This window comes from Podarcis tiliguerta (genome assembly GCF_965153285.1).
Source record: "Podarcis tiliguerta genome assembly, chromosome: 5".
NCBI lineage: Eukaryota > Metazoa > Chordata > Lepidosauria > Squamata > Lacertidae > Podarcis > Podarcis tiliguerta.
In genome coordinates, this window is record NC_139538.1 from 61,092,454 (window position 1) to 61,108,008 (window position 15,555).

Below are 15,555 nucleotides of genomic sequence, written 5' to 3' on the forward strand. Positions count from 1 at the left end.
AAAAGTAGAGCATTAAACTGCAAATGTACCAGCGTACACATAAGAAAAGCGACACCTTTCCTAGGGTGAAGAGTGGGTTATTGGTGTTTGCACACATGAATTCTTTAATGTTGCCTGAAGAAAGTATGATGTGGGACATTTGCGTAGCCATCAACAAGTTTGCTTTAGGAAGTGACTTCTCAACAGATGTTACAATGCAGGAAGTTTTTATTTGAAGGCAAGAGCACAGTCTACTTCCTTAAAGGCAAATGGTGATTTGTTTTTCTTTTAAACTAAGCATGCATGGTTTTCAGGCTAGCCGGCATGTGAGCAAAATCAAGAGGTGGAGGAAAGCCAAAATGAATGTTTGTGCCAGAGTTTCTGAAGCATTTTATACAGTGGTACCTCGGGTTAAGTACTTAATTTGTTCTGGAGGTCTGTTCTTAACCTGAAGCACCACTTTAGTTAATAGGGCCTCCTGCTGCCGCCGCACTGCTACTGCGCAATTTCTGTTCTTATCCTGAAGCAAAGTTCTTAACCCGAGGTACTATTTCTGGGTTAGCGGAGTCTGTAACCTGAAGCGTATGTAACCTGAAGCCCAAGGTACCACTGTACACACGGAAGAAGGGAGTTACTACAGCACAATGCTAGAGTAACTCATTTCTAGGTTTATTTTCAATTAATCACATTCCAGTGAACTTGAGGTTCAGACCAATGAGCTATCAATAAATAGTACTTACTATCTAACTACTAGATGTGGTTTTATATGTGTTGTAAGCTGTCCAGAGTGACTGGGAAAACCCAGCCAGATGGGCAGGGTATAAATAGTAAAATGATTGTTGTTATTATTAATAATAGTTAACTGAACAATAAAATCCTTAATTACTCCCTAGATGAATGCAAAAATCCTTCTAGAATAACCAAAAAGTTGACAAAGTGAACCGAGACTTTCCAAACATTAAGCACTCTGTTTTATAGGAAGTATATCTAATATGTTAATTCCCAAGATCAATCTGTCCAAATGATAGTAACTGTTTGACTTCCAGTTTTTGGTGGTAAATTGTTTTGGCAAATCCTAATAAATACTACCTCGATTTCTGATCTGAATCAGAATAGTGACTATACTAAGCTGCATAGTATTGTAGTAATTCCTTTCCAGGGTTGCCAACTTAAAAATAAATAAATAAATAAAAATCCCTCATCCATCCTACCACGGACTCCAGGCATTGCTACATGGCCTCTCCCAAGTCAGATGTTAGGGAGCAATAACCCTGAGTATCATCATCGTACTGACCCCAAACTCCTAATTACCCCTCCCAGCTGCTTCATATATATGTTAAATAGCAGTTGGGTTAAAGCAAGTACCCTGTGGCACCACATAGTGGAACTGCTAGGGAGTCAAAAAGCACTCTCCCAATGCTGCTCTCTGGACTTGGTCCCGTAAGTAAAAAAGAAAAAAGGTAAAGGATCCCTGGACAGTTAAGTCCAGTCAAATGCAACTATGGGGTGCAGCACCCATCTCGCTTTCAGGCTGAGGGAGCTGGCGTTTGTCCACAGACAGCTTTCCAGGTCATGTGGCCAGCATGACTAAACTGCTTCTGGTGCAACGGAACACTGTGACGGAAACCAGAGTGCACGCAAACGCCTTTTATCTTCCCGCCACAACGGTACCTATTTATCTACTTGCACTGGCATGCTTTCAAACTGCTAGGTTGAAAGGAGCTGGGACAGAGCAACAAGAGCTCACCCCGTCACGGGGATAAGAACTGCCAACCTTCTGATCGCCAAACCCAAGAGGCTCAGTGGTTTAGACCACAGCGCCACCCGATCCCATAGGTCCCGTAAGTAGGACTGGCACCGCTGTGGCACAGCACCCCTGATTCACATTCCCCAGAGCCAGCCCAGGAGGATACCATGTTCAGTGGTATCAAAAGCTGTGGAGAGAGTGAGAGAGCAAGAAGCAGGAGCAAGGTTCCTCTCTCCCTGTCTTGCTTTCCATAAAAGTCATCCTTTACAAGTAACTCATAACAGGCTTGAACCCAGACTGAAACAAATCTGCAAGGCAGATCCTGCTAGAGCATGTTACAGTAGTCAAATCAAGATGTAGCTAATACATATAGGACCATAGTCAGGTCTGAGCATATCAGGAATAGGTGCAACTGATGTACCAGCCAAGCGGGGGAAGCTCTACCCATTAAATTTCTGCTTCTCATGCAGATCTTAATGGCACATGAATTGAGGCAGAAAAAAGGCTGCCTGCCCCTTTCCTTATCCATATATATATATATATATATATATATATATATATCTCCATAGGAATTTGCTGATTTCGAGACCTAGTCAGGCATCCCCTAATTATGGTACATGCAGTGTGTGAAACTGGTTTTCTGTTTTGTCTTACAGTATAATTACAGGATTAGTATTAAATATAGATGGTTTTCTAGAGTCTGAAATGCCACATTTTCCTAATGCAGATAAGAATCATAATGAGAAGCAGGGATACATTTGAATTTGAAAACAGTCTGTAGATACACAGTTTTGCTGAGATACTGCATATGCCATATATATATGGGTTGGGGGTTGGTGGAAACACTTAGTTCCACTCTGAAATCAGTTTTAGCTGAGCCAGCAATATTCCGGATTAGATTTCAGAACCTGGACTGCATTCCATTCCATGCTTGTGAAGAGAACAGGATTGCCAGTTCTTGAAAATAAACATTGGTGAAGCATGGATTTAAAGGTGAAGTCAAGATTACAGAGTTTTTAGGTGGGTCCGCATGTGGAGTTCAGTGGTCTACATTAGGCTTGGAGGTAAAGCTCAGAGCAAAAATGGACTCTCCCAACCAAACTTTCCTAGTAGTTGCTCCCCCCTTCCCCCCCCCCAAAAAAATCCCAACCAGGATTTACAAAATGTTAATAATAATCAGAAACCAGTGGGGCAACAAGATCACTCTGCTTCTGACCTGAAAGTCAGCACTAGTTAACAACGTAGGCAAAGGCATACTAAGGCTGAAACTGCAGAGCTAGAAATAATCAGATTTAATTTTGCTCATTTGAGCTTGGTCAAGATGATTTGTTTTCTCACTACAGCTGTTGAATAGCAAAGCTAGGAAGACTGAAGAGGTGCATGGTCACTGAACTTACCTTACCTTTGGGCTTTGTCCCACTGACAGCACCTCTAGCATTTCTTGGCCTTTTGGACAGACTGTTTGCAATTTGTTTTTCTAAACCCATTGTGTGTTTACCTGTGCATAGGTATGTGTCAACCTTCACCCCACAATCAATATATTAGATGTCCAAAGAGTACGTCTTGCTTTCACTGCAGAACTTCAACATGACTATCACTCTGGATTTGTATTGGCAGAAATCATGGATTTCAGCTGAAGACTAGTTAACTTAAGGTACTTTACAGAACAAAAGTTACTCTTCCCCATGTCTCATCCTACATCACTCAGGAAGGGCCCTTGACCTTCTGGAAAGGTTTGGGGGGGCGTGGATAGTTGCAGGGAGGACATGAACTTCCTTAAGTTATCTTATCTGAGGAACCGAACTCATGCTTTCCATGCTATCTGGTTCTCATGCTTGCTGCGATAAAGTTGGGGTTTTAAAGCCCTGTTTTGAAGTTCACCCTGCTTTTTGCTTTTAGAACACAGCAGAAATGGTAAATCTATCAAATTCAGCTTGTGTGCAAGTAGACAGATGGTTATAAATTTTGTAAAAATAACACGCTCAAGCTTATGTTACATCAAGATAAAAAATGCAGTGAAAACTTTATAAACAGAACGTTGCTGTCTTTGGTTTGAAAGGGTCTGCAAATAAACACTGAAGTCTGTGCTAAAATATATGTTATTTGTCTGAGTGATAACAGTAATAGAAATTTGTCATTGTGTGCAATAGTAATATTTATAATCCTAATGATACGGCGACCCAATAGTTCAACTGGAGGAAGCCAAAAAAAATCTTCTAAATAAATAGGAATAAAACTAGGTTTGGTGATGTTAAGTTCTATAGATGAGGAGTCATGGCCAAGGGCAAAGACTCACTGAACGGCAATGGCAGAGTGGAGGGACACTGGATGCGGCCTTCACTGGTAGAAATCAAGACTTGGATGGCATCCTGCCATGCATTCATGAGCATAAAACTTGGTGAATGATGTTTGCTCCAAATCAGCTGTAAAGAGTGAGTTTTCCTGAGGAAAGCAGTGGGGCAAATGGAAAACTGCTTGGACTCATGCCTAGAAAGTATGGGACAAGCAGAAAACTTTGGACCTGTGCCTTCTAGCCATGGGGCAAGTGGAAGTATGGGTAGCCCTGAATGCCTTCATTTCTGAGTAGCAGTGTTCTTTGACGCCTCTCCTTTCCCTCAAACCCTCAAGGATTGCAAGACTCCTGGAGCCTCAGTGGACATTCTGTGGAAGCTCCAAAAAGGAGACTCATCCAATTCATCCTCTTGCTTGCAGTTTTAATAATCATTCATTAACCTGTGTGTGTTTTTTTATGCACAGCATTCCTGGGAAGATTTTGCACTGTACAACATGTGCCACTTCCCCTCCACAGTATCACCAGGTGTTAGTAATAAAGAGTTAATAAGTAACCAGGACTTAATCCTTCAGTGGCATTAAAAGAATATGATTACTTAACTCCACAGAGTAATCTAACTGTCCTCCAGCTAAAGTCAAACTCAGTTTCAATTAATTCCTCATTTGTTTTGGCTGTTCCCTACAAAAACACTTCTCTCTCTCTCTCTCTTTCAGAATTTATCAGAATATGAGATGAACAGATTCTGTATAATGGACCAGCCGTAAGTTTTCACTTTTTTGGCCTTCACAAAGTGGACAGATGTTTTGTTGCAATTCATAGTTAATTTTGTATGATTCATATTTAATTTAATATCCTCCTTTCATCCCCCCCCCTTTTTTTACATAGAAGAGAATCAGACCATAACCTCATCCAAACTGCTATATTTATTTTGTGTTTGGATTAGAACAAACTGGATTGGCTTTGCAGAATAAATTCCACCTTTCGTTTGGGTATATCAGCCTATATCAGCCATAAACACTATGAGTTTATTTTGTAATTCAATCATGCACAAAGTAAACTGAAAAACAAGACAAAAGCAAAAGCAAAAAATAAATATCAGTCTCAAAGCAGCAGATTGGATACAATTATATTAGTCTGTTCTTATTTCTGCATTATATATTATTTCTGCAAATATATTAAGTACATTAAGTATATTCACACACACACACACACACACACACACATATATGTAACACATAAATTAATATATACAATGTATAAATGGTCTAAACATTATAAATTATTTCCTATAAACAGTAAAATGTACCATTATCAAAAGAAGAAATATTTGTTTAAAAAGCAAGTCAAAAATATATTTGCAAATGATACAACTTCTAATGGAAAGACAAATTAACCCAGTCTCTATTAATTCAGCATTACTTGAAAACCACGTATGGTCTGTTCTGATCCCTATATTCTTTTCTTAATTATTTGTGTGACTAAGTACCATCTATTTGATACTTCACTAAGTATTGACATATGATGCCATAATGTTAATTTTTTATCACTTCCAGCTTGTTCTAATAATTTCCAAATGAAGTCCTGTTTGCTAGACATGTGTCCTTACTTCCAAGTCTGAGCTTAAAAATCCTTGCTAGTGTAATTATGCGCAGGACAGGTTACACTTTTTTTAGTTGCAGGTGTTGTGAGGTTTGCATCTGAGCCCGCAGGTGTGTCCAGCACTCGCACATGCTCAATGCACACCTTCAAGAGAAAGTGGAATCTGTTATGAATACACATTTACCCTTAACCTTATGCCCCACACTGGGAAAGAAAGGTTGGTTTATTACATGAAATAAAGGTGGGAAAGTATATGGATGCTGTTTCAGACAGCAAACTTCCTGCTACATAAAAGTAAGTCTTAGGTTGTGGTTCCATACACACCTATGTAGGATTAAATACCAGTGAACTCTGAAGTAAAAGAATTCTGATCAGGACTCTTGTGTGAAAATACCCTCCAATATTTGTCATTCAGGACATTTTCTATTTACGGTAAATATCTTCTTAATTTCTAAGTGCCTAAACATTGGTCATAGGTAAGTAAAAGAACCCTGGAAAAATAACATATTTTTGTAAACATTTCGAGCCCAGAACTGTCTTTGTTTTCAACACAGTGACTGCACCATAATTATATCTGCTTCCTGAGAATATATTTCCAAATTACAGGCCCAAACCAGACAATTATCTGTAAGATTCACACCAGTTTTTGCAACATGCAAAGTACTAAATTCTAGTCTCCCTTGCAGTGCTCATTAAGCAGTATCTCATGTGAGTTATGTCTGGAAAGGTGAGGGTGAACACAGATATTTCATATTTTATATTCACATTTTTAAAAAAAAAATATTGCACATTGCTCACTAAAGCTTCATGGTATTCCTTGATTGGTACCCAGGAAGATTTGGCTAGCTTAGCTTAGCCCCCAACTTCCAGCTCTATGGCTGCAGAGTTTATTCCTCATAGAGCTACAATTCCCAGCACCCTTAACAAACTATAACTCCTAGGTTTATTTGGGGAAGAGGATGTGCTTTGATTGTGCTTTAAAGGTATAGTGTGTGCACAGCCTGTTTCTCCCATACGAGCTCTTTCCTAGAATGTTTCTAGTTGGTCTAAAAAGTTGGTGAATGTGCATTTTAAAGATTTTTGTATCCAGTTTCCAGTTTTATTTTCGTTACAAAAAAAACCCAAAAACTTATTTCAGCTGGTGTTTGTATGGGCAATTTATTTGCTGGCAGCCATTCCCATTAGTAAACAAGGGTCTGTCATGTGCTGATTCACATTATGTAACTGCTTCCTTATGAGAAGAAATTATGCACCTATATTTACCAGAATGCAATAGAAGATAAAGTGTAACCAGGGTGCCACAGTATCTTTTCAAAACTTCCTCACATGTTGCACTTGCTGGGTAACTTTGTACAAAGTCATGATCTTTCACTCTATGGCCATTTCAACGATTGCTTGGGAGACTTTCACTTACACGTAATACATTAATTTCCTACTCCACATCCTTTGTTGAGAAACTATTGATGTAAGAATTCAGATTCAGCAGGGTCAAAATGAGAAGGAAGCATATCTTTGGGAGTGCCTGAAGTTTCATGTGAAGAAATTCCAGGAAGTAATCAGCCATCATATTCCAGAATTCCCATCAAAGAGTCTCTCTCATATACTCTTATATAATATATTCTCCTTGATTTATCGGGATTACTGATAAAGGAAGTCTATAATTATGGAAATACATAATTTTTTCTTTGTGAGTATCTGGAACAAATTATGCATTTGGATATGAATATATTCCACACACACACACACACATTATGGGATTAACATGATTTCAGAATGTGTGGCCATTGTGCATATTGAGCACACATCACAGAGAATTTGCTGTGTTTTAGCAGCATCCAAGTGAGGAATTTGCAAAGTGGAAGAGTAATGCATGAAGTGCCCTATTCATGTTGCCAAGTCATGCACATTTCCCAACATCACTTGGAGACTAAACGTATTCACCTGACAATGTCCCCTGTTTATGCTGTTCAGTTTTGCTTATTCACCATGGTATCTGTTGAATCTGCACAACGGCTGACATTTATGCACATTATCCAATGACTTCACATTAATTACACATGCACTGACTTATTTTTACAAAATGATGCATTGTATCCTCACAGTGGGGTGGGAAATGTGTGCATCAAAACGATTACAATTCCAGTGCAAAGAAACCAAAATTCTTCAGCATGAAAGCTCAAATGTATTCAGAGGCATGCAACCCAATACAATATATGCCTATACAGTGGTACCTCGGGTTACATACGCTTCAGGTTACATACGCTTCAGGTTACACACTCCGCTAACCTAGAAATAGTGCTTCAGGTTAAGAACTTTGCTTCAGAATAAGAACAGAAATCGTGCTCTGGCGGCGAGGCGGCAGCAGGAAGCCCCATTAGGTAAAGTGGTGCTTCAGGTTAAGAACAGTTTCAGGTTAAGTACGGACCTCCGGAACAAAGTACTTAACCCGAGGTACCACTGTATTGCTTTATTCTGCCACAGTAAACATATCTTAGCAGCAGGGCACTTTTGTACACATTTGTATATGCAAATTTATATGTGTAGATGAAAACTTATGGGGAGAAAGCAAAGTTGATTATTTTCAAAGTTTTTTGGAGGGAGCAGTTAATCTGAGACGAGATGGAAAAACCCAGGGTGCAAGACTCCTGTACCACCTCCAGCAATACCACTGTTTACAATGATTAACAATTTGCCGTGCTCATCTGAATCAGAAGGCTCCATGCAAGATAAAATAACAAAGATGAAGCCTTGCCATTTTTGCAAGGTCTGAGCCCCCCACCCTTCCCTCTTTCCAGACAGTCTGGTAGAAAGTACTGCACCTGGACCTCAGCAGTGAGAAGAAACTTGCCTTTCACTCAAGCATGAAGAAACTGCACATTTAGATTCTCAAGCTCTGTAAGGAAGGAAACTGTGAACAGATGCATCAAGTAATCTGAAGTCCTATCTCTTTCGCATTCGACACTGAAGTTATTTGTGCCTAGTATGCTGTCGCCATACGCCAGGCCTCGTTCCAATCTGAGGACCAGAACGCTCGATTGTTGCTATGATTGCCCCATGCTATAAAAGCCATGTCACAAAACACAGCTGAAATTGCCTTAAAGTATTATCCCAAACAAAAAGAGAAAAGTATTCTCAAATTTAAAACAGTTTTAGCTAACTAGTAATAGTTTGAACTATCTTTTCTTTTTAATTGCATATTGCAACCTACAATTGTATTTTTGCTATTTCATAAAAAAGATAAATGTGCAAATGATTCCACATTGGCACTTTCCCCCCTGTCTGTTTTTCCAATTCTGTTTTGTTGTTCATAGCATTCTCTAATTAATTTCATTTATTTGGAAATACTGGTCTTTAATTAGCACAATTACTAATGAATTAGCACACTAACTGTGAACTTCCGTGCATGTTTACTCAAGTGTTAAATGGGGCTTACTCCTTGATGAGAGCGCATAAGACTGCAGTCTAAGTGGGAAGACAGTTTACCTCTTTTATGTCTTTAATACATATTTCTCCTGGACAGCTCACTTTTAAGAAATGCAAATTCAAAATTCTGTTCTCCCATACAAGGTACAAGCCCACTGTCTTTTTGTAAAACAACAACAAACAAACAAACAACTGGCACAAATAGCGCATTCAAACATGGGAAAACAAAATGCTGTTGTCTTTTAGTTTTCTTATGCAACAAAATAAACCCAATTCCTCTGCCATTATATGTCATGGTATCCTAATAATGGAAATTTTAAATCACTCATATTCCATGGTCTGAGAGCTGCACAAATAATGGAAAAAATTCTGTGGTAAACCATTTTCAAACAGCAAATTTCCAGCTTCATGTTACATTCCTAAGACATAAAGAGGGAGATGTTTCTGTCTCTCTACAGAGTATAGAGTAACCCTATACTCACTTACCTGGCTGTGTGCCCCATTGAACTCAGTATGGTTTACTTCTGAGTAGACATGTATAAAACTATGCTGTGTGTTTCTTTAGCTATGTTGCTTGGTTAAAACATTTGAAATACTTCAGGAAGAAATATTTTTACTGATATATATATCTATTGCTTTAATGAGATGCTAAAACAGTACATTGTCAGATTTTGACCTGAATCTTACTGCTAAACAAAAATGGTTCCATATTGAAGTCTCGGATTCAAACCACTACTTAATAGTTAAGCCTAGGGTCTAAGTTATGATCGACATATGGTAAGATCCAGGCATCCACAGCACCATTGGGTGAACCTGTATTTCAGGGATGGAGAACCTGCAGACCACCAGATCTTTCTGGGCCCCAGTTCCCATCAGCATAGGCAATGGTTAGGGATTTTTAGAGTTGCAGTCCAATAATGTATGCAGAGCCTCTGCTTCCCTATCTCTCCTGCATAATAACAGGTAAGGCAGAAAATCAAGCCTTTTAGTTGATATGAAGCAAAAGTCCCCCACTGACTGAAGAAGCAATCAAAATAATTTTTTAAAAATAATAAAAGCAGAAGTGTTAACTGTACCTCCAAATTGCGATTTTGTTCTCAAGGGAAATTAACTGTGGCTGGAACAGTTGCTAAGTGAATCATGAAGACAGATCCGGCATGAGAATGTGCTGTTTTCATGAATGCCTTCTGACTGTCAGTGTTTCCTAGTAGAAGTGGAACTCTACTACCTAAAAGGAGTACATGTGGCCCTCCAGATGTTGTTGCACTGCAACACTCAACATCCCTGGCCGTTGGTTTTGCTGGCTGGGACTGAAGGGGAACTGGAGTCCAATGAGGAATCTTGGATGTGCATTGACACAACTTGTTTTTACGTTGGGACTGGAAGATTTTGCAGATCCTGAAAAATACGGTAACCTCAACAATGCCAGGCCGGAATGAGCAGGTTGAGGACCAGAGAGGTTGTGTGATTGCTCTGTCATATTCCAGCAAGAACCCTAATTACTCCAAATCTGCTAATTGAGTTACCCATTACAGGACTGTAATGTGCAAAAAAGAAATGTCCCAGCTGCCTTTAGAGCCGCATTTGCAGAGGAGGCATTTAAGTAACTGAAGCATCAAACTGAAAACCTTCTGCTGGGTGTCCTCCCCTCCCCCCCCCCAATTTCTCTTATTATTAATCTGGACTTCCATCAGGAGGAAGGGCATAATATAAGAGCAATAAAAGAAAAGGTGAGGGGAATGAGAAGGAAAACGCATACATTTTGAAATCGTAAAACACAATTCAACACATCTCCTGCAGCATTAGAAATCTTGGTGGAGTTGTCCATCTTTGTGCATGTACAGTCGTACCTCGGAAGCCAAACAGAATCCCTTCCGGAAGTCTGTTTGACTTCCTCAACGTTTGACTTCCAAAGCACGGCTTCTAATTGGCCGCAGGAAGCTCCTGCAGCCAGTCAGAAGCTACAGAAGCCCCGTCAGACGTTTGGCTTCCAGTGTGGTGTAGTGGTTAAGAGCGGTAGTCTCGTAATCTGGGGAACCGGGTTCACGTCTCCACTCCTCCACATGCAGCTGCTGGGTGACCTTGGGCCAGTCACACTTCCTTGAAGTCTCTCAGCCCCACTCACCTCACAGAGTGTTTGTTGTGGGGGAGGAAGGAAAAGGAGATTATTAGCCGCTTTGAGACTCCTTAAAGGGAGTGAAAGGCGGGATATCAAATCCAAAAGAATGTTCGAAAACCGGAACAATCACTTCCAGTTTTTGGTCATTCGGGAGCCAGAACGTTAGACTCCCAAAGCTTTCAGGAGCCAAGGTAGGACTGTATGTATATTTAACACACATGACTGTCCTCAAAGAAGCCTGGGAAACATAGTTTGTTTAGGGTGCTGGGAACTGTACATCTGTGAGGAGTAAACTACAGTATAACATTTACGGATTTGTCAAGGTCACAAAACCTTACAAGAAGAGAAATGATTCATTTTGGAATTAGGTTTCAAACCCTCATGGTTGAAACCAGGTGGTGACATTGTGAAACTCCAAGAGGCACACAAAGTACCAAAAACAAAATAACATAACATAAAATAATTTTTAAAAAAACAATTCCTTCCAGTAGCACCTTAGTGACCAACTAAGTTAGTTATTGGTATGAGCTTTCATGTGCATGTACGCTTCTTCAGATAGCAAAGAACAGGTGTTGGAGGCACACTGAAGAAGCTGCTTAAATTTTAGCGTCTTCCTGAATTTGAGAGCATGATAAGATCTGTAGTGCCCAGACCCAGCATTAGGGATGGTGCAACTACTACAGTGAAGACTGGAAGCACTCTTCTCAAAGCATCATAACTTCACATGACCCTACAAGATGCTTCAGCCCACATGACTGACCAGAATGGGACCAGAGCGGGTGGTGCTATGGTCAGTTCCTTTCCATTGGGCATGAGGGGGAAGTACCCAACAGAACCCAGTCAGGATGCAATGTGGAAAACATCTGAATACACCTCTGCACTTGGACTTGAATGCCCAGGTTCAGTGTCCGCCCCATACATTCAGTGCACGCGGCTTTCCCCAAAGAACCCTGGGAACTGAAATTTTCTAAGGCTGCTGGGAATTGTAGAAGTCAGCTACAGTACTCAGGATGGGGAAAGCCAGGTGCTTTAAATTTACAGTGTGGGTGTGTGAGTCCATTACATGACAGTGGCCAGCAGCAATGAAAGTGCATTGCCTGTTGTTTTTCCAAAAGTGTTCTGTTGTGCCAGTAGCGGTTTAGTCATGACCCGGAAAGCTGTCTGTGAACAAATGCCTGAAGCGAGATAAGCACAGCACGCCATAGTCGCCTTTGACAGGGCTTAACCATCCAAGGGTCCTTTACTTTTCCAAAAGTCCTATTTGAGATCTGTAACTCTCCAACTGTTTGAGTTATGCCAGACTCCCAATGTAAATTTGACTCCCAAGCTGCTGTTCAGCCATTGGTGCTACTGGTAGCTTTCCTTCCAAGGCAAATAGCAGCTTTGCAACTACCTGTGGGTACATCATGACTGTGGTATTGTTCATCTCCTCCTCCCCATGCAGTAAACATAGTTCAAAGCCTAAATCCTGATCCTATTTAAGCATTTTTTTAAAAATAGGAAATGTATTCACCCATTTCACACACCATCCCACTGACGAGATTTCAGCAGGCGTGCACACAAGCTGTAGTTCATTTCAGCCACTGCTGTGGCTGCTACCACAATCAGCTGACAGTTTTTGCCTGGTTCCAGGTTTAACAGTGTTTTAACATGCAGCCCCCTCACTTTTCAAGTTCCTTCGCAAAATCTGTTCTTGCTCATCGAAGAGGAACAAAGGGTAGTGTTGCAAAACACAGTTGCCACGTTACTCTCACTATACGCGGTATCTTCACAGCCCCTCGCCTTTGTTTAGATCAGTGTGTGTTTGCTGCTAACACTCCCATGGTGACCTTTCTTTTCCTGCGAAGGGAGGGGGTCAGCATGTTGCATTCCCATGTTAACCCTCCCTCTACACTTTCTTTTCAGCAGCATTCCTGGGCCAAAAGCAATGAGGTAGCACAAATGAATAGGCACTTCAAGAAAGATACCGGTTGGCAAAGACTAAGGTTGTGTGTGCGCATTACTGATTTAAAACACAGCTTGGTCATTCTTCCCCCCCCCCCCCCATATCCATCGAAGTTCCTTTAGGAGAAATGCTTCAAAACACAGCATTTCATAGGAAACAACAGGGCACCTGCAGGATATGGTTTGTACAGCGCTTGCCCAAGCAGTGGTGGGTGCACATTGGATGCAGGGTAAATGGAAGTGTGTGCACGTTGTTGTTGTTGTTTAGTCGTGTCCGACTCTTCGTGACCCCATGGACCAGAGCACGCCAGGCACTCCTGTCTTCCACTGCCTCCCGCAGTTTGGTCAGACTCATGTTTGTAGCTTCGAGAACACTGTCCAACCATCTCGTCCTCTGCTGTCCCCTTCTCCTTGTGCCCTCCATCTTTCCCAACATCAGGGTCTTTTCCAGGGAGTCTTCTCTTCTCATGAGGTGGCCAAAGTATTGGAGCCTCAGCTTCAGGATCTGTCCTTCAGGTGAGCACTCAGGGCTGATTTCCTTAAGAATGGAGAGGTTTGATCTTCTTGCAGTCCATGGGACTCTCAAGAGTCTCCTCCAGCACCATAATTCAAAAGCATCAATTCTTAGGCGATCTCTCACTTCCATACATCACTACTGGGAAAACCATGGCTTTAACTATACGGACCTTTGTTGGCAAGGTGATGTCTCTGCTCTTTAAGATGCTGTCTGTGTGTGTGCCCAGCCTGACACAAACAGCATCTCAAGCAAAAGAGAGCATGAAATGATCATGGGAAGCATGATGCGCACACATTGAAATCGACACGGAAGAGAACATGCTTGCCTTTCATGAGCACAGAAGACGCAATCTGCGCAGATCCTCCACACTGAAAGAGAGCCACTGCAGTGTAGCAGTTAAGAGTGTCAGACTAGGACCTGAAAAGCAGAGTTCAAATCCCCACTTGGCTATGAAGAAGGCTCACTGGGTGAACCTTGGGCCAGTCACTGCCCCTCAACCCAGCCTAGCTCACAGGGTTGTTGTGAGGATAAAAGGTGCTGGAAGGAAAACTATGTACACCACCTTGAGCTCTTTGGAAGAAAAGTGAGATATAAATAATAAAAATGGGATTCCAAATATGTTTGGATGCAGCCCGCTTTATGGAAGGAGCATAAGGAGAGTCCTGTGGGCACAGATCCACAGAAAACCAACATTCCTTCTCCAACAGCAAGTCGGCCGGGCACACCAGGAAAAACTCTTCATAGAATCACACCAGGAAGAACCCTTCCCGGTTTCTTGTCTCCAATATCTGGTATTCCGAGGTAGTCTGCACTGGAACATGGAGGCTCTGCAAAGCGAACTTTGTGTGTTGTTGGGGGGCGGGCGAGGCATCCCATTGCAAGAGAGGAGGGCCTTTCAAGGCAGCAGAACGTGCAGGAAACTCTTCCAGGTAGCAGCCGCTTCAAAGCCCCGGGACGGCGACAGGAAGTGTTCCCAGCTTGATCCCTGGGATGAAACGCCCGCGGCGCACGAGGCAAAGCCGCCAGGACGTCAGGAAGGACTTCAGCCCCAGACGGGGGTGGTTTTGGACACGCCCAATAGGTGCGGATCTTCTTCAAGTTTGCACAAACACCCTATTGCCAGCCAAGCTGGCTCCGTCACATGACCCCCTCGAAACATGAAACCCGGCCGGGCGCTCGGGCAAGTTTTGCTTCTCGTCCCAACACACGAGGAGTCGCCTGGCGGGCCGCGCGCAAAGGCGGCGCTAAGGGGATCCGCGAGGAGGCGAAGCAGCCAGGGGAGTCATCAAGGGGAATCCAGCCTTTCTCTCTCGGGAACGAGCCAGGAAGCCCCCCTCAGTCCCTGCCGACTCGGATGCCCGTTTGTCCGAGGCAGTCGCCTCGCCTGGCAGCATGGACAAGTTCAATAAAATCACGGTGCCAGCGGGACAGAAGTTCAGGTATGGTTTGAACCGTGTCCCTTGTTTTCCTCTCGCGCTTTTACGCCAAGGCGCAGAGGCTGTTTCTTTCTCGGAGGCGCGCACGAGAGGGATCTGGGGGACAGAAGCAGGAAGAGATCGTGTGGCACCTTAAAAAAAATGGGGGGGGGATAATAGGGTTTCCTTTTCTATCTGCCGAACTGACTTGTCTTCCACGAAGGCTTATGTCAAAAAAAGTCTTGAAGGTGCCACTAGAGTCCTTGCTTGCAGCAGGCTGACAGCCTTAACCCTTCTTTGGAAATGGCCAGGGAGGATAAATTTGTGTGTAAGAAGATAAAGCAATCGAGGGAGGATTCAAAATGGTTGTTAGGGTAGCAAGCTGCAGAGCTGTACAGTTTTCTCAAATGGGACTCAAAAGCATTCAGGGAAGAAGACTGTCTCCAGTACTTTGATGGGATAGTAAACAACAACAACAACAACCTGTGAATCGCTTGCTTCCAGATTGTTGCTAGCTTG

The 15,555-nt window shown here is 42.1% G+C and overlaps 1 protein-coding gene across 7 annotated transcripts in view; it reads left to right on the forward strand.

Moving 5' to 3' along the window:
• The window catches only part of BLNK (B cell linker), a 94,164-nt gene that overhangs the window by 33,812 nt on the left and 44,797 nt on the right, over nucleotides 1-15,555 (forward strand). For 5 of the 7 annotated variants that reach the window (XR_014512060.1, XM_083443519.1, XM_083443517.1 and 2 more), the window contains one exon: nucleotides 4,733-4,779. Coding sequence is in view for 6 of the 7 variants with exons in the window: in XM_083443519.1 (XP_083299645.1) it covers nucleotides 4,733-4,779 (47 nt within the window). In the remaining variant the exon portion in view is untranslated. Of the gene's footprint in view, nucleotides 1-4,732; nucleotides 4,780-14,751; nucleotides 15,061-15,555 lie in introns of those variants that run through there. The other 2 variants (XM_083443520.1, XM_083443522.1) reach the window with 2 other exon arrangements.